At 33.5% G+C, this 19,646-nt stretch overlaps 1 protein-coding gene across 1 annotated transcript; it reads right to left on the bottom strand.

Moving 5' to 3' along the window:
- Nucleotides 1-9,484: 9,484 nt before the first annotated feature.
- On the bottom strand, nucleotides 9,485-12,406 carry LOC113752094 (alcohol dehydrogenase-like 7). Its single transcript, XM_027296235.1, has 10 exons — nucleotides 12,315-12,406; nucleotides 12,000-12,136; nucleotides 11,859-11,905; nucleotides 11,450-11,772; nucleotides 11,202-11,284; nucleotides 11,021-11,096; nucleotides 10,497-10,561; nucleotides 10,246-10,344; nucleotides 9,952-10,116; nucleotides 9,485-9,810 (listed from the first exon to the last, which is right to left on the bottom strand). The coding sequence occupies exons 1-10, from the start codon at nucleotides 12,367-12,369 to the stop codon at nucleotides 9,655-9,657; spliced, it is 1,206 nt and encodes a 401-aa protein (XP_027152036.1). The 5' UTR covers nucleotides 12,370-12,406; the 3' UTR covers nucleotides 9,485-9,654.
- Between the last annotated feature and the right edge of the window lie 7,240 nt (nucleotides 12,407-19,646).

Raw genomic sequence — 19,646 nt, 5'->3', positions numbered from 1 at the left:
TTATGATGTTAGCCATTAGACATAATGTTATCTGTTTGTATGACAGATGCTTAACAGGTTTTGGTTGTAAGGGCCTCTAGGCACTGTTTTCTGAAAGAGCAAAGTTGAGTTGGGAATATGTAGAGAGTGCCTTTTATAAAATTGAAATCTAAAATCTGAATTCTGAAATTCAAAATCTGAAATTTGAATCCATTAAATTACTGGAGTATATATCACATCAAACGATAAGTGAATAGTTTATCACGTATTGTTTGGAGTAAATTTTGTCCATTAAATTCAGTGCCACTTAATTAATTCAAATATTTTATTTTTCTGTAATCAAAAGTGTCTGAATATATTAAGATCTAAATCAATTAAATTTAAGTACTGAAATGAGTTATCAAATGGACCAAAATATCAAGGAAGCAATAAATGTGATATTGTACAATTAAACGATAAATTAGGTGTACAAATAATGCCTATTAGGTACCCATTAAAGAAATTCAAGAGCTGTTTCTTCCCATACTAAACAAAAGTCGCAAAGTTAGAGATGTTCGAAAACTAATATCTTCCAACACTAAAGAAATGACATATTTAGGATAGGGATAAGAATTTGGATTCCACCATTTGACACACTTAAAAGGTATTGGCAAATTTTTAACCCATTTTCTTTGTGAACTTTTTATTTGGTAATGGTTATTTGTAACATCTTATGTAATAAAAAAATGAGAACATATAACACAAGAAAAATGCAATTGATGGTCTTCCTCCTTTTTTTTATGATGATAACAATATTATACTTACATACCAATTCTTTTTCCTTTCACTAAACTTGTAGTGGTTGTATGTCAAACAGCAATTAAAACATACCCAAGAGAAGTAAATTAAGTAACTATAAAAAAAAAACAATCCAATATATATCATTAAGGGAAAAAAATTGATCACATAGTTATTCAAACTAAATTGTGGAATTTTTATGACTTAAGTTGAGATCTCATGACTTAAAAAAAGGTCATGGGATCTAATTTCTCTTTTTCTCGCCGCTTCATAAATCCACGCTCCTCCAGCTAGAAAAAAGGAATAAAAGAAATGAAACAAAATATAGTTTTACCTAACTGGCTGTCTCTATTTAATGAAGACTTACCTACTCGGTCACCTAAATTGTGATGACTAATCAAGGAATTGAGTATTCGTTGCATCTACATTCAAAGAATATGCTTATCCATGTGAGATGTTCCTTGATGGCTCATGTGAGATTTGGGTACTTTCATTTGCGTCAAATAAAGATATTGAATCATTTTGGACGGTGAAACGCCTGATGTCAAGAAAGAATTCCTTGAACGGCTGGACATAATGCTGGCACAATAATGAAACTAGTGCTAAAACCTTTGTAATTATCTTCTTCTTCTTTTTTTTTTTTGGTAGAATTTGTATCTATCTTATGTAGAATGGACAAATGTGTCAAGAAATTGTAGAAAGAATCTAATGCTACACAGTCTTATCTCTCTACTATTCCTTGGTTTCCGCTGGACTGAAGTTTTGACCGTTGTTTACCTTGTGGTAGGCACCGGCCTAAGGTGCCAAAGAGTGCCCAAAGAGTGCATTATTATCTTCTCTTCATCTCATAATATGTTATGATGTTAATCATTAGATGGATGTTTTCTGTTTGTCTGACAGATGCTTGACAGGTATTTTTCGTTACAAGGGCAGCTAGGCACTGTTTTGTGAACGAGCCAAGTTGAGTTGGGAATATGTCTAAATGTCAAGGGAGCAATAAATGTGATGTTGTGCAATTGAACAGTAAATTGCGATGACTTATCAAGGAACTGAGTATTCGTTGTTTAAAGAAGAATATGCTTATCCAATTGAGATATTCCTTGGTGCCTCGTGTGAGAGTTGGCCACTCTCAATTGAGCCAAATAAAGATATTGAATCATTTTGGACGGTGAAACACCTGATGTAAAGAAAATAATTCCTTGAACGGCTGGACATAATGCTGGCACATTGAAAGTCTTGTGTTGCAATTAATATGAGATAAGTGCAATTAGTGCTAAAACCTTTGTATTCACTCTACCTCAAAATTTTGCCGAAAATTTTAAATAGATTCTGCTAAATTATTTCCAAGCTGAGATGAAAAATGTCAAGCAAACAAGCACATTTACTTTTATTCAATTTCTCATTTTTATGCAACATGATCCAGTCTTATCTGTATACTATTCCTTGGTTTCCGTTAGACTCGGGTTTTGACCGTTGTTTACCCTTCTTGAGCACCGGCCAAAGGTGCCAAAATGTGCATTATTATCTTATCTTCATCTCATAATTGATGCCTGGGTGTGAATAGGAAAATGAAACTTGGATCCTGTTACTAATTCTAGAACTTCGCTTTAATATATGAGTAATCTTATTTACATTAATAGTATATTATGCACTAGAATGTTGTCCTGTGACATGCACGGGTATACATTTAAGATAATAATAAAAATTAATTAATTATTTATAATAGTTATATGCAAAAAGTTAAAAAAAATAAAAAAAAAATAACTATTTTAGTATCTAATCTATATCTTCTATATCTATATGTATTAGAGAATAGGTTTTCGACGAGGAGTTTCCACAAGCGTCAGAAATTTTAATCCTTTCTTACTATAATTTTAGATTTATTTTAATTCAATAACCCTTATCTTCCCCTTATCCCTTTCCACTCTTCAATTTACGTGACCCACTAACCCACAAAATTAAAATTCCTAAATTTTGACTAACATATAATAACCACCCCTGCAAAATGATATCTGTAAATTCCAAGTCACGTATCACATTTACTACTGACACTTAGCACATCACTTATAGCAATAACTAATTATTAATTTAAGAAACTCGCAACTTCGAAAGTCACATATCCAAAATTTAGGAGCCTGTTTGAATTACAATTTCTACGTATCTTATTATCATAATATATTTTACTCTCACAATCATTCACAAAATTGATGATCACTAACCCATTTTACCCATTTTCATTTTTCATCACACAAATTAAATACAGTGAAAAAAAAGGACTATGTATCATACTCTCACCATGGATGAATCCCACCTACAAGCATTTCAATCAGTGACGAAGCTAAGATTTTTTTTCTAAGGGGGCTAAAATTTTTCCTAACATAATTATTTTTATGTGTTATATTCAAAATAATTTCCATCTATTTAAATATATGACATCTAAAAATATCAAATATTAATTTGAATTATAAAGGGATGTAAAAAATAAATAAATTTTTTAAGAAAAAAATTAATTCAAAGGTAGTTAATTCACACACACACACACATATAAACTCTCATAATATAAACTAAAATTATAAAAAAAATTAAGAAGGCCAACTTTATTTTACACAATGTGAATTAAAATTTTTAAAACTTAAGGGGGACTATGGCCCCTATTAGCCCCCTTAGTTCCACCATTAATTTTAATAGCGTCTCAATTTCAAACTTGCAAGATTACAAAGGAAAAAACAATTGATCACAAAACGAATCCTACACCACAGTGATCCCATTGAAATATTTTTAAAAAGTTCAGCAAGTTCACTTCCAAGAAATACAAGTCTCACTGACCATTTTTTTGGTAATACGAACTCCACAAAATTCAATAGAATTAATTAAACCACCAATATTAATTTTCATACTAAATGTTGATTGGTGTAAAAAATGTTCGCGCCTTTGCACAAGATTATCGAATCGAATGCATAATGTTTGAAAGTATTTCATTTTGAAATGAAATAAAACATGCAATTACATTTATTTCTATTCATATATCATTCATTTTATAATATAAATTTTTATTATTATTTCAAGATCAATCTTCCGCAAAAACGCAATTTTTGAATGATCTACACATTTTGTCATACTTTGAACTATTGTTAGACAAATCTTAAATTTTAATTATATTGGTATAATTTTTTTAACTTTTTTCAAATTTACCCTCTCTTTTAATTTCTTTCAATAATGTAAGTACCGTGCATAGCACGGGTATTCACACTAGTTTATATGTATTGCAGGGGAGGTTTTAGTAAAGGCCGACTGGATGGCTTCCAAATCTCTCATACTTTTTTTCTGGAATTTTTATTTATTTTCACACATAAATTGAATTAAAAAGTTTGAAATAAATAAAATTACACAGAAAAACCAATAATGGTGATCATAAGGAGTTTCAATTTTGTCACTCTACTAGAATCTCAAAATAATTTAGGTGTGAATGCAAGAAATCAATTAACACTTAATGAATTAATTAAAACTTTGATGAATGGGAGCGAGGAAGTAGGATAAAATTTAACAAAAATTTTAAAAAAAATTAAAGAATAGGAAAAGAATGTTAAATATGCCTTTGCAAAAAGTAGAATATAATTATTGAATTTGTAGTGATTTAAATTTACTTACTAATGAATTTGAATCTACGTGTAATTTAATCAAGTCTAAATAGGTAATCCCAATCTATCTATTTAATAGCCACTTATTAATGAGTTTTAATTGGGTTACCCATTTGAAGTTAATAAAATTACATACCCATACACATTTGTTGAAGAACATGTTGAAAATTTGGTCATTATTTACAACTATATATGTAGAGTAATAGGACAGAAAGTAAATAGGTTGTGAAATTGGGTAAGAAATTGTATAATTTGATAGAAGCAGGGTAGGGTGAAAGAAAGGTAGAATTTGTGGGAGAAAGAAGAGTTGCACGGATGTGAAAATTTTGGGTTAGAAAGGCAAGGAAAAGGATAATGAAAAGTAGGAGAATGTTAACGGGAAATGACACAAAAAATGAAAATATGGAAGAGAGGGATAACAATTTGTGCTTGATGTGCTTTTAATATTTCTTTAGATATTTTTGTGACCTTTGTTCATATTTTTTAATATACATTAAGTTTTTAGATAAAGTACATAAATACAATATAAATTAGACACTAAAATAATACTCTTTTAATTTTTTTAACCTCTTTTCATGTAACTAATATCAATAATTCATTTACTATTATAATTATATTAAATGTAAATCCGTGATTAGCACGAGTTGCAAATACTAGTTTACATTATATTTATGTATCTCAGGTAAAATCTTAAAGTATACTAAAGAACATAGAAAAGGATCACAAAAACGGTCAAATAAACACCAAAAGCAACCAAATACAATATTATACCCCTATCCTCCTCGTGCTACTTCTCTCAGTCCATAACTCCTCTCTCTTCGGTGCCTCTCCCTAATCACTACCCTTTTCCTTACCTCTTTAGCTCAACTTTCTCACATCCCTGCATCCTTTCACCCTATTCCAAAGTCTACATTCTCTTCGTCCTACTATGATCTCATCTCATTTGTCCTGTCTCTGACCTAATTTTACAGTCTAATTACCTCTTGTTTTACTATACTTTTCACCTATTTATAACTATAAATGGTAGCCTATTTATTTTGACTTGCCCATCAACAAATACGGATTTGGGTATGTAATTTAATCGGATTCAAATGAGTGACCCAATTAAATTCATGAATTAGTAGGTATTAAATGGTAGATTTAGATCACTTATTCAAAACCTAATTAAATTAGAGGTATATTCAAACTCAGTCATTAATAGGTAAATTTAAATATTACCAATCCAATAATTATATTCTAATTTTTGTAAAAAACATATTTATCATTCTTTTCCTCTTCTTTAATTTTGCATTCCTTTGTTTCTTTTTAGATTTTATCCTACGTCCTTCATCCTTTTCATGAAAGTTTAATAAAGTTTTTTTTATTATTAATTGATTTCTTGCATTAATACCTAAATTATTTTTAGATTCTTGGTAGAGTAGAAAAAAAATCTAAAAGTCATTATGATTACCATTTTGGATTCATCTATGTAATAATTTATATTTTCTTTTTATTTGGGTAAAAATTTATTTACTAACTTGGTATTTTTTATTTTTTGATTGCAATGATATAATATTTTGTTACTAAACCGAATTAATGTAGGAGAAAATGTAAATAAAATTTTTAGTAGTAAATTATAAATGGGTAATTGGATAATCCAAATCCATCAGAAATCATATCCATTCATGACTCATTTACTTGCCCATTATTTCAAAGTTTTTAATTGACTGGTGAGAAATTTTTAATTTTTAAATTTGAATAGTGATATTATTAGTTATAATCCATTATTTTAAAGTTTTGAATTATATTTTATGTATTGAAATAAATGGAAAATCAAGAAAAAGAATGAGTGGTTTAGGAGCTATTGAGGGGTTTACACCAATTTTAGATTTGGAGTCCTAAAATTTTACGGATATGATTTACATTTTGGGTGTTCCAGATTAATGGATAAGCCTATAAGGGTCACGTAAATATGGCAATTTGAAATGGAAAAAATGGATAAGGTTTAGGTGGAGATGCATGCCAATTTGAAATGGTGAGAAGTTATATTGATAGCAACTAACAATGTCAAATAATCTATATCTATATGTATTGCAAGGAGGGTTTTTAGGATGGTTAATTAGAATGCTTCTGACCCTTTATTCTTTATTTTATATAGAATTTTGAATTTTTTTAATTGTTATATATCCTTTCATGTTTTTTGAATTTAAAAATTAAGAAGTGGCTCCACTTATATAGAAATTTGATTTGAAATCAATTAATGTGAGGTAAATAAAGAGGAAACATCACTAAACTTACTAAAAGTAAAAAACTAAATAACAATATTTTACCCTTCAACTTAGTAATCCTAACTAAAAGGGCAAATTATATAGAAAACGAAAAGAGAATAATATTCATTGGTCATGGATTTAAAAAATTAAAAATGGTTCCGTTCATGAACCCTAAATTATAAAATCACTAAATAAAAAGCAAAGTACTACTGGCATTTCAACATGAAAATTTTTATTTGAAATCTCTAATTTTGATGAAAAATAATAACAAAAACAACACCAATTATGCCAAAATTTTTTAAAAAATAACAATGTAATTTAAAGAAACCATATAGAATTTTTGACCCTAAACTATATATCTTTTAAATTTGTATATATTTGATCCAAATTTGAATAAGAGTACAAAACCCAAATGCTAAGAATAGTCTTGGGTATTATTAATTATTTGATGGATTTTTATTGTTTTCTTCATATGTAAATATGCAATTGTTACGTCATTTTTATATATCTTTTTTGGAGTAGTTAGGGTTTTATAAGATATTATCAGTTTTTCATTTGTATTTTTAAATGTCAATACTTGCAACCATTGTGATCAATCTTAAGTTTTATATGCTTTTCATATTGTGAGAGGTAAAGTTAAATATATTGTAAAAATATTAAATCAAATTGCAGGTTAGGATTTTCTTTTGCTTCAAATTTATTTTGAAAGTACAAACATAAGTATATTTTAAATTTGTAAAACCAAATTGCACGGGTAAGAATGCTAGTTAGGTAACTATTTTTGAATTGAATTAAAAAATCTAAAATTCTAGGAAAAAGGAAATGGAATTGTGGACGTATATGGAGGCTTGTAACCAAAAACCTCCCCTACAATACATATTGATATAGATATAGATTATTATCATTGGATTTGTGATACACGTGTAGGAATTGGATCCATGAACCACGTGCAGAAGTTAAATTTTAAATTCAAATTTTACATAATATCATTTATTTAAAACAAACAGTGCAGTGTATAAAAGATTAATTCTTAACGTAATAGAAAATTCATTTATCTTTGACAAATGCCGCTCGAAATTATCATTTGCATCTAGACTACCATTACTATTAAAAGGGGATAATTTCAGAAACCTCCCTTGAGGTTTCATGAAATATCACCTAGCTTCGCTAAACTTTTCAAAATCTCACTTAGCACCCTTGAAGTGATAGTAGGGCCATATACTAATATCAAAGGTCATGAATTGTCAATAATACTCTCATATTTAAATTTTCTAAACTTGTTTTTCTTTTCCTAAATTTCCTACTTTTCTTTAACAATGTCTATACAAACATACATACATACATACATACACATATATGTATGTATAATTGAATTGCAAATGTCAATGAACTATAGGATTTAATCAATGAAATATTCAATGCATTTGGAGAAGAATAGTTGCAGGTTCTTTTTATTTTTTCCCTTTTTTGGTATTTCACAACTTTATTTATTTATTTATTCCTTTTCATGTAGATCGCAAGAGAAATAAAGTAATTGAAACTCCGAACTACAGTTTTTCAAATTCTGACTTTTTCTATAATAAAATTTTCATATTTCACACCCATAAAAAAGTCTGTCTATTTTGAATAAATTCTTTGTATGATATTGAAGTTGAATTTCATCTATTACTATTTTTTTTCCTCAAATGTATGATTTTACACGCTAATTACCTTCAACGCTATGAAGGGTTCTATTTGTAGAAATGATTTAAAAAATAATATTTACTTTTACTATCTCTTCCTACTGTAGAAGTGACTATTGACTATAACATAAAATCTTACAAATTTTCATCTCCTCACTTTTAAGATGGTTCTGATTTAGTACTTTTTTTTCTTGGTTTGTAAAATGTTCATTTTTTTTATAGCCTAAGGGTATTAAAGGCATTAAAATAATCTCCCTCCTCAAACATGAATTTTTTAATATTACTTTTGGTTAGAAGGGCTTCCAATATTACCAAAATGTCAATTCGAGGGGTGCTAAGTGAGATTTTGAAAACCTCAAGGGAGCTAGGTGATATTTCATAAAACCTCAGGTGAGGTTTATGAAATTATCCCTAATAAAAGTTCACAAACAAAATAAGCTAAAACTGGCCAATACCTTTTTATCTTATGCCTATATTTCGGCTTTTCTGTGATTAGTATATCAATCCCATGTGGGAAGAGAACTAAATTATCCTCAAATTGAACCCTCAAAACAGAATGCCAAATTGTCAAATAAAAACGTGACTGGCAAATGCTTGAATTCTGTTATGCAGATTATACTTTCATTTTAGGATCATCATCATCATCATCATCTTTTGGTCAGTATAGTTATTAATCAAGTTAAGGTCATATATGTGTAGGCAAGTTGGGTAACTCAAGTCCTTGAGCTTACTTAACTGTGAATTGGTCATTATAGTTATTGGTCGAGTTATGGTCATAAATCTATATGGTCCATTGGTGTTGAAACATAAATCTTCGAGTTGAATTAGAATTTTCATATTGTCTGCCTATTTAGGCCAAGTTGAATGAGAGTTTTCATTATGTGAAGCCTATTTAGGCCAAGTTGAACGAGGGTTTTACTTGACAGTGTTCTTCCAATCCACATTCTTCTCCTCTATTTAGGCCAAGAGTAGCCCATGGGTATTGTCAGTGTACCAAAATGATACACACGGTTGAATGAGAGTTTTCTTATTGTCAGCTTATATCCTAGAATTCAAGAAGCAATATCCACTGTGAGAGCAAATTGAAGAGTAAGCTCATATGGCTTCGCAGCACATTGAAGGGAGGATTCTTCAATTTCAAGGCACTTTGGCACATCAAGGGAAACATAATTACATGCGTGGTACTCTGTACCTTTAACACTATTTACTTGTGAAAATACAAATCTTGAGCAAACTTAGAGAGATGGTTCTCAATTGAATGAGACCATTTAACACACTTCAACGCGAAAATTCAACAGAACTTGTCTAGTATTTGTTAGTCTAATCTCCTTATATTTCATTAAAGGTCACACCATCGGCTTTTGCCCTCTCTTGATCCAACCAAATGACAGTCCGGAGGCACTTGCCCTCAATGAGCAACTTGAAAGCCTTGTTGATGTCTTCGAGTTTAATCTCATGCGTGACAAACAAGTCCAACTGAAGCTCCTGCATTTGTGTTCAAAGGTTTAAGCGATCAGAAAGAGATGTAGTATTTGATTCATCTCTTCAATGCTTGTAATTTTGCAACGGGTGAAGAACAATTATGTGGTAAAATTGCCATTGAAAGCCTAGTGAAGATACAGTTACCTTATCCAAGTAACGTTTTGCAAGAATGGCAATATCAAGATTAGGCTTGAGACCACCATATTGGACTCCTGTGATGGTCTTGCCACTATGATTATTCACTAGGGAATTGAGGATAAACTGCGAGTCTGGCTTGTCCACTCCTAATATGATGGTCTTGCCCCATCCCTGAAGTTAGAGATTGCACATAAAATCTCATTTGGTAGCTGCAAACAGCATGGTCTCTTTTCCTATGTTTTTATTACTTTTAAACAAATGCTCTAGGACAGATCAAAATGTGCCATTTCAGAGACGAACCTTTCTGCAGCAAGTAAATGCTTCTTGTGATAGGGATGGCAAGCCGACACATTCAAAGCAGTAATCAGCACCAAGTCCATCGGTCATCTCAAGAATCACCTAATTTGTACAGAAAAAAAGAGCAGGAGTTGAAAATTGTGACTATCAACATACCAACGATTAAAAGCTTAACTACAATACAGAACAATGTGTTTTCCAAAGTAGTGGCTCTGTTGTTGCTGATACCACAAGTAAAAATATCAGGTGTTTACCTCGCTCGCAAGTTTGCCGCCAAGTTCGCTGGGGTTGATAAAATGGGTGACGCCAAACTTTTTACCTGTAGAAACACAAAAATCCGATTAGTTGAGAACATGGTTCAAAGCCGCGGTCACGGTCGTGGCCCGGACCATTCTACATCAATCTCGGCATATCGGCTGCAATTTCGACGAGACTCAAAATTTTAAAACATTTAATATTCTAAAAATTGTAAAAAAAATATGATAAATAAAATTCATAAAAAATTAGCAAACATAATAAAAATTTGATTTGACTCGAAATGACTCAGGACGACTAGACTGTTTCAATCCGTTTTGGAGACGTTTTGGCCGAGTTTTCGACGATTCATTGTCTCGGATTCATCTAGTTCCGGTATTAGAATAGACAGCCCCGTTCTGATGAAAGCTCAGCCAAGTCTTTGAACCATGGTTGAGAAAGAGATCAGATGGGGGATTGTAGCCACAACTTGAGGCTATGCTTTTATGGAACTCTAAAAACTTCTCAAATATGCATTGTTTACCTATTTCAACTTTGTCTGGGTTCATATCCACACCGATAATTGTCTTAGCTCCACGAAGCCTTGCTCCTTCAGCAACCTAATATTTTCCACTTCTGAATTAATACTCTGATGGTCTAAAACAAATCTAATGCAGTATGAATCAAGAAACTTTGATACTAATAGGAATGCGGCAAGATTTTACCGATAATCCAATTACTCCCAATCCAAAAATAGCTACAGTTGAACCTTCTTCAACATCGGCTGTTTTCCATGCCGCACCTACACCTGAAAGAAGAGTTCAGATATTCAAGACAGTAAGTCACGGCGCTACAACAAGAATGTGCCAGTGAGCTATATCGTGCTCATCTACAACGGATGTGAAGTAGATCCTACGAACAAGTTCAAAATGAATCAAATTGTGCCAGCAAGAATCGAAGCGAATGGCATTACCAGTTGATACTCCACAGCCAAGCAGGCATGCTCTACTGGCTGGAAGTGCAGGATCTACTTTTGTAACGTGAGTGATGTCCACCACAGTGTACTCACTGAAACCTGATGTGTAGCCAAAGTGGTAAATCGTCTCTCCTTTTGCATCAAAAAACCGGCTAGTCCCATCTCTAATATAAGGAGATAGTTCGAATCTCAATTTGGAGCATTGGTTGCTTTTGATTGATATGCAATCAGGACATTCTCCACAGTAAGCCAAGAATGATGGAATGACAGTGTCTCCCACCTTTACATCCTCGACTCCCTCTCCAACGCTCTCCACAACCCTACGTTAAAAACAAATCAAACATGATCAGAAATCGATCAAGTGCTTTGAGCAAAGTCATGACCAAACATGGATGGAAGAACTTACCCAACAGTTTCATGACCAAAAATCCTTGGATAATACCCATGAGGTTCCTTCAAACAAAACAAAAGAGTTTGTCAGAATAATATAAGATTCAAGTGCAAAGTGATGCTGATGTGCATGTATTAGCGGACATGAGATTCATACATTGAGCCTCCAGAAATGGATGTCACTGAAACAGAGGGCAGAACATAAGACTCGAACGCGAAGTTCCCGGGCTTTTGGAGGGGCAACTGTAATTTCCTCTATCACTAATGGTTCCCCTGCTTTCCTAGCAACCGCAGCTGCATCCGGCAAACAAGCAAGTACACATCTTTTAGAAGATTTCACAAAACAAGTAAATTGACATCTTCAACAATCAAGCAAATATGTGCAATCAGCACAAGGGAATCCTGTGTTATATTGCTCTCTACGAATATTTTTGTCTATGGTATCAATTTTTTTATGAAGTTGCAGATTTACCTCTGCAACGGATGGGCTTCCCAGCAGTTTTGCTTGCTTCTTGTGTCTGCGCCATTGCAACGAACGAATCCTAAGTCTCTCAATGAAGCGAATATTGTGTCTCAATGAAGACAAACGGACGTATTAGAAAAGTAATAGAACTATCCGATGTAATTAGGGCTGTCAACGGTCCGGGTCTGGACCCGGACCCGCCAATATTTGACGGGTACGGGTAGGCATATAGTTCCGAGACCCGGACCCGGACCCGGACCCGGACCCGGACCCGTTTAACCTAATAGATTTGCGGGTAGGATACGGAATATGCGTTCCGACCCGTATAGGACCCGAACCCGTTTTTTAATTAATTAATAATTAAAAATATATACCCAATTTTGTTCAACCCTAAATCCCTAATAGTCTAATACCCACGTATCCCTCTCAAGCAACCCCATCAACTGCTTCATAATCACCAGCCTCTGCTTCCCACAGCTAGGGGAAGTATGCTTCTTCATCAAATCGGGGCCGCAATTGGAAAAGATAACAGCAGAAGAAGGATTGTTATTATCAGTGGGGACCATCAAGTCCTGCAACAGAACCGAAGGGGAAACAGAAACTTCCTTGGGCAGCGTCCAGGACGAGTCCAGAAACCCACCTGCAGTAGGGGCAGCGGGAGCCACGTCAAACTAATTGGGGGGTTGGGAGGGCTTTTTATCCTGAAGTTCGAGACCCCAAGTGGAGGCAAGCTCAAGGGCAGAAGGGCAGCCAGAAAAGGGGTCAAGAGGGATGCGATCGTGGGCGGTGGAGACGGCAGAGGTGGCGTGGGCATCCCAGTCGCAGTCCTGGCAGAGGACGAGGTTGTCGGTGGCGCAGCGGACGGAGACGGGCTCGGAGGCACAGTTGTCGCAGATCTGGGAGCGGAGGTGCTTGCGGGAGAGGGCGTTGGCGGAGTGGACTGCACCTTTTTGCCGGGTAGACCCGGCCCGGATTCGGGACCCGTCGGGTACGGGTTCGGTGACAGATTAGAAGACCCGTCGGGTATTCGGGCCGAATCCGAAACTAATCTAGTATAACGGGTCCGGGTCCGGATATATGCATTCCGGCCCGGATCCGGCCCGTTGACAGGCCTAGATGTAATGTAAGATGCAACAGCAACTGAATTAAGGTAGGTTATTTATAGAGTGATATAGATTTTTTTTTTTCCGAAACGATAAATGAAAACAAATAATAGTCTTACAATCTTAATAATATAGACAACTTATCAAAACAAATAATAGTCTTACAATCTTATTTGGTCCATACAAGGTGTCACTATATTAACTACGAGTCAGTGAAATAATAGGATATATAGGAATTCTAATTGGAAAACTAATCCGACATAAACCAGGCAAAATTGTTGACCCTTCCCACTAGGGGTGTGCAAAGTCGAAAAATTTCGATTTCGAGACCGATTTCGAATTGAATTCGGAATTTCGAATTCGGAATTTCGGTAATTCGGAACTGAATTCGGTATTTCCGACTTCGAATTAGTCGAAATCGGGTCGAATTCGAAAATATATTTTTTGAAATCGGAATTACCGAATTCGAATTGGGAAATTCGAAATAGGAATTCGAAAACGGAAATGGTATTTCGATTTCGAATAATAATATTTATATATAATATAATAGTTTTTATTTTTTAACAATACATATATAATATATATTATATAACATAATAAGTTAATAACAATAATATAACTAACAATTGTAATTACAAAAACCCTAATCTGTTAACACTTTTGTATTCTTCCGCCGCCTCTTCCTCATTATCTCTCACCTTCATTCCTCCGCCACCACCGCCTCCACCGCCTGACTCCGTCTCACCTTCAAGCCATCTTCACGCCCTCCTCTGCCTTCCTCCGCCATCATCGTCTCTCACCTTCAAGCCCGACAGACATCTTCACTCTTCATCTTCAAGCCATCGTCAGTCTTCATCTTCAAGGACAAATTGATGTACGCGCCCCCTTTTTGTTCCTGCATCAAACTCTTCCGCCCCCTTTTTTTCTTTTCTGGGTTGCTGGAGCTTGGAGGTGTCGACTGTGTAGGAATCACCTTAAATTAATGCGGTAGCAGCTGCCATGACAGCATTTCTTCAGATTTCCACTAATTTCTCTGCCTTAAACTTTCCGCCCCATGATTGTTTGAGGAAGCAGAGGCTTCTGGGATTGAAAGTATCGGAGCCCATCACCATTCGCAATCTTTCAAGAAGAAAGATTCGATTGGTATATAAATATTGATTGAAAACAGGAGTTTCCGAGAGGAAATTGACATTTTTGATAGTCAACAGGATTAAAGATGGGACTTTTATCGGAGAAGATGGGTGGAAGAAGAGCAAGAGGGTATTGCTTGTAAGATTCAATGGCCTTGGCAGTGGCGGTGGAGGTTATGGTTGTGGTGAGCAGAAGAGGTTTTTCCGTTTTTGAGCAAGAGAGGAAAAAAAAAAAGGAAATTCGGTGAATTCGGAGTTCACCGAATTCCGAAATCAATTCGGTACGAATTTGAAATCGGAATTGACCATTTCGAAATCGAATTCGGTCGGGAAAATTCAAGTCAAAAATTCGAAAAATTCCAATTTCAAACTTCCGATTTACCGATTTCGATTTCGATGCACAGCCCTACTTCCCACCATAGTTGTCGTCAATGTGGACATAGTTTGAACCAGAACAATCTAATAGATAGTGACAAAACATACGAGTCAGCACCTAATAGATAGTGTCGGACCGACAGAAACTAAATGGGGTAGATTCTATACATTAGCCAATTGGATATAAACTAATCAGGCAAAATTGTCGCGTAAGTCCTGGGATCTAGGTTTATAAAAATCGAATTTCTAACTTCTGTTAGAAAAGGTCAAGAGGCAAAATTGTCACGTAAATTTTTGTCAAAAATGTAGCAATGTTAATGGGTGTCCCCTTTGTTCAAAAAACTTTTGTTTGGACATAGATATCTTCTGTCTAACGGGAGCACTCGTTAAGTTGTAGTTTAGGCATTAGATTTTTGAAAAAATAAGATTAATTGAAAATTAAAATAATTATTAATATTAATAATATATATGAGTCGAGTCAAGTCAAATCGAGTCAAACTCAAGTTGTGTTGTACTCGAATCTGACTCGCATGTTTTGCTATTATACTTGAGCTTGATCAAGCAAGTGTATAGGGACTCGAATTCAACCTGCAGAAAGCTTGAAAAATCTCGAATTCGACTCGAGATCAAACCTTATTGAGTTTGAGTAGTCGACCTAGTTTTGAACCTTAAAGCTCGAGTCCAGATTTTTGTTAAGGTTTTCTCTTTTTAGTTTGTTACAATTATGTTATTACTTTTTTGCCATTATAGAATTTTATTAAGTGTGCAAAGCTTCTTGTAAATTAGCTAAAATATAAACCCATCATGGTCATTTCATAATTAAAAATATAAATTATTTAAATTATATAAATATTCATGAGTTACTTGTCAAGCATTGGGTAGCATATAACTGGCACGAACTCGACTTGATTTATCCGTCGAGTAATTCGTGCTTACTCGATCAGCAATTAATCGACTAGCTAGCGAGCAGTTCGACTCACCTATATCCATAGTTCATATATATATATATATATGCACGATAGATTATGTGGAATTTAGGTGTATTAACAATTATCCAATGGACACTCGTTAGAAAAATCCTTTTGAAATAGCCAAAACTCGTTGAGATCTTGTCTTGGTTTAGTGGTTAATGTTAGACTCCAAGACTAAAGGTGTTGTTAATATTAAAGTTTAATCCCAGCAATTGTGAGTTAATTTGAATTGTGATTTGTTTGTAATTTCATTCAAATACATAATTTAATGACACCGCATAATAACACAGCATACGATCTGTCCTTTAACAATTAAGCTTAAAATGAAAACTTCATTCAAAGAATCTAGAAGAGGCCATAAAGAGACCAGTATGGCTTACTTTGCCTTTATAGTTTTATCAGCCGAGTATTAAGAGTAGACCAGTGGTTAATGAAATATTGACACAAGCAGAAGTGTAGGACATCTCTTTTGTTCTTTTTCCTTTAATATATTTTCACTTTTAAAAACAGTTGGCTAATGGGTGCCCATTTTATTAAGAGCAACCTCAAATGATGGTTTTTTGGTTTCAGAAAAGTGTAGCTAATTTGAAAGAGTGTCTAAATGCGAAGGAGTGCTTTAATTGTGATTGCATGTTTATAACATGATAATTTGGATGCAATTTGAGTGTGCTAATAAATTGGGTACTTATCAGAAAAATTCTTTTTAAAAATAATTAAATATTAATATATTTCCTAATATCTACTTCTCTGACATGATACTTTATCTCAATCAGGTAGAATGATCAAAATTGAACCACAAGTTAAAATTTAGTGAGAACTAATGATGTGTGTCAACTATTTGCATTCTATTTGGTTTCAAACCTCAAGTTTCATAAAGTTTCTCACTTTAGTTCCTTTATATCAGCATTTGTTCTAAAAAAAAAAAATTCTTCGAAGACAAAATTCTCAGGCAAATGCCAAATCAAATGAAATATTTGCAACGCTTAAGTTATTTAATGGTCACATATCAAAGAAAAAACCACGGCTGGAAAAAACGCTCTTAGGAACCATTTCTTAAATTTTACACAATATATAAGCATAGAACATATATATATATATATATATATATATATATATATAAGCATAGAATATATCCTGTGCGTCAAAATCCAAACTGGATTGTCCGGTCTGATCAGCTGAATACAAACTGGCTATAGCATCAGTCCGGTTGTATATAAGCCTGCAGAAAAAAAATGAAAAATCGATCAAACCCTATTATGATCGATTAAATCAATCAAAATCAGTAAGAAATAGATAATTGAACCAGTTGACCTCGACCACAAAGCCTTTTAATTCGGTATAATTTAGATTTATAAATATTAAAATAAATTAAAAGGTTGAACCTTTTACCTACACATTCGAACCTGTTGGCCCGTAAACTGAAAACTCATCTGATTCACTCAACCGTGTAGATTTTCTATCTTACATGTACGTACTTCACACTTTCAAGAAATCTATTAAGAGGTCCCAAACAGTGGTTGTTCTTGTCTTTTCCGAGCCTTCAACAATGCACTCCTTTTACTGCTCTTCCAAACCAATACACTAGATGTTAAGCATAGCAGAGCTGTATGCGAGTGTTAGGTTCATGTGAAAAGGGTTATGTCCCATATTGATCCGAGAGATAGAGAAAGAACCGTTAATATGTAAGTAAGGGTTCAAGACCTAATGGTATAAACTTTTGAGTTAGAATTGGATTCCTAACTTACATATTAGACTCTTTGATGGACTCTCTCGAAGTGTTTTCCCCTATCAGATTGGTATCAAAGTTTCAGGTTACAAGACTAGACTACTCATGGGCAAGTGAATTCTTTTGGGAGTTGGACCGGTAAAAATTCTTTTCTTGATGGTGGATCGAAGTGCCAAAGTGCTAAGGAGTTTGGTTAGTATTGGACCAGGTGTGTCATGAGTTTGGCAGGGGGTCCGGTTGGGATTAGACTAAAGAGCCAAGGGTTGGCAATGGTCCACAATACAGTTTGGATGTTTAAGAAGAGTGGGTCCATGAATGAGAGAAAAGGTGATATTGGGTGATAAGGTGGGCTTGCATTGAATATTAAAGTGGACACAAAGAAGGGCTTGTAAATTTGGGTTTAATGTGAGGGTTAAGGGGAGATTTGTTAGATTCATAAGTAAAAGGTTATGTCCCACATTGGTCCGAAAGATGGAGAAAGAGCGGTTAATATATAAATAAAGGCTTAAGATCCAGTGGTTTAAGTTTTTTGGTCAGAATTGAATTTCTGACTTACATATTTGACTCTTTGATGGATTCTCTCGAAGTCGAAGTGATTCCTGACTTACATCTCTTATTGAGCCAAAGAATCTTTTTGGACTACACTGTGGGTGCCAAGATTGGCAACAAGGCAATTGATCCCGATGTTGACTGCACTAACTATTATGGCACCACCTTGTTTCAGCCCCATCTCGAATGTGCATTACTATCAATCATTGGTCACTAAAATTTAATTAGAGAAAGTAATGGTGATGGACGATACTTTATTTAAAAGTTAATTAGATAAAGTATTGCCCACTTTTATTTCTCGATGATAAATGACTGATTTTAGTACATCAGGTTGACGATATCAACTTCTATTATACTGAAAAACTAGTATTTTGACCCGTGCATTGCACGGGTTTATAAAGGAGGGAGGGAAAAATATGGTCAAACACAACATTATTATTCATTTATCTCATATTCTCTCCCTTCATGTCACTTTTTTCACCTCTCAACGTCCTCTCTCCTCGATATTCTCCCTACTCTTCACTATTATCCTTTTCACTTTTTGAATCTAACTTTTTCGCATCCCTACAACCTTTTTTGTTTCTTTATTTCCTACCCAATTTTCTTGTATCCCTACAAACCTTTTTCGTTTCACCAAATCCTATTTTCTCTTTGCTCTATCTCGCTCCCACCCAATTACCCTATCTCTTACCCAATTTTACAGCCCACTTGTCTCCTATTCTACTATTATTTTCATCTATTTATAAATGTAAATGGTAACCTATTTACTTGGCCCACCTATTAACAAATGAGTTTGCGTATGTAATTTAATTGAATTCAAATGGGTGACCAAATTAACCCATTAATTAGTGGGTATGCAATTGATAGATTTGGATCGCTTATTTTGACTTAATTAAATTAGACGTAGATTCAAACTCAATCATTAGTGGGTAAATCTTAATTACTCTAATAATTATATTCTAAATTTTGCAAAGATGTATTCATCGCTTTTTCTCTTCTTTAATTTCTATTATTTTATTTTTTAAAATTTATCCTATTTCCTCTACTCCTTTCATAAAAGTTTAATAAATTTCGTGAATGTTAATTGATTGTTTCCATTAATACCTAAATTATTTTTAGATTCTCGTAAAGTGACAAAATTTGAAACTCACTATAATGATTATTTTAGGCTCCTCTAAGTAATTTTTTTGTTTTTTTTCTATTTCTTTAGGTAAAAATTGATTTATTAACTTGATATGTTGATATGATTTACTATTTTATTGCCAAACAAAATGTGGATGAAAAAGTAAATAAAATTTAGTAGTGGGCCGTGAATGGGTATTGGATAATCTAAACCCATATAAAACTATATTTATTGACGACTCGTCTATTTTGAACCATTAACTAAGTGGGAATATATATGTTAACCTAATTATAACTTGCCCAAACTCACATGAATCATCTAATTTGATAACTCTTTCCTAATCTTTACCTTCTCTAACCCTACA

The sequence above is a fragment of the Coffea eugenioides genome, chromosome 1, assembly GCF_003713205.1.
Source record: "Coffea eugenioides isolate CCC68of chromosome 1, Ceug_1.0, whole genome shotgun sequence".
Lineage (NCBI taxonomy): Eukaryota > Viridiplantae > Streptophyta > Magnoliopsida > Gentianales > Rubiaceae > Coffea > Coffea eugenioides.
The sequence above is the reverse complement of the archived record's forward strand: the minus strand, read 5'-3'. Positions and strand labels throughout refer to the sequence as shown.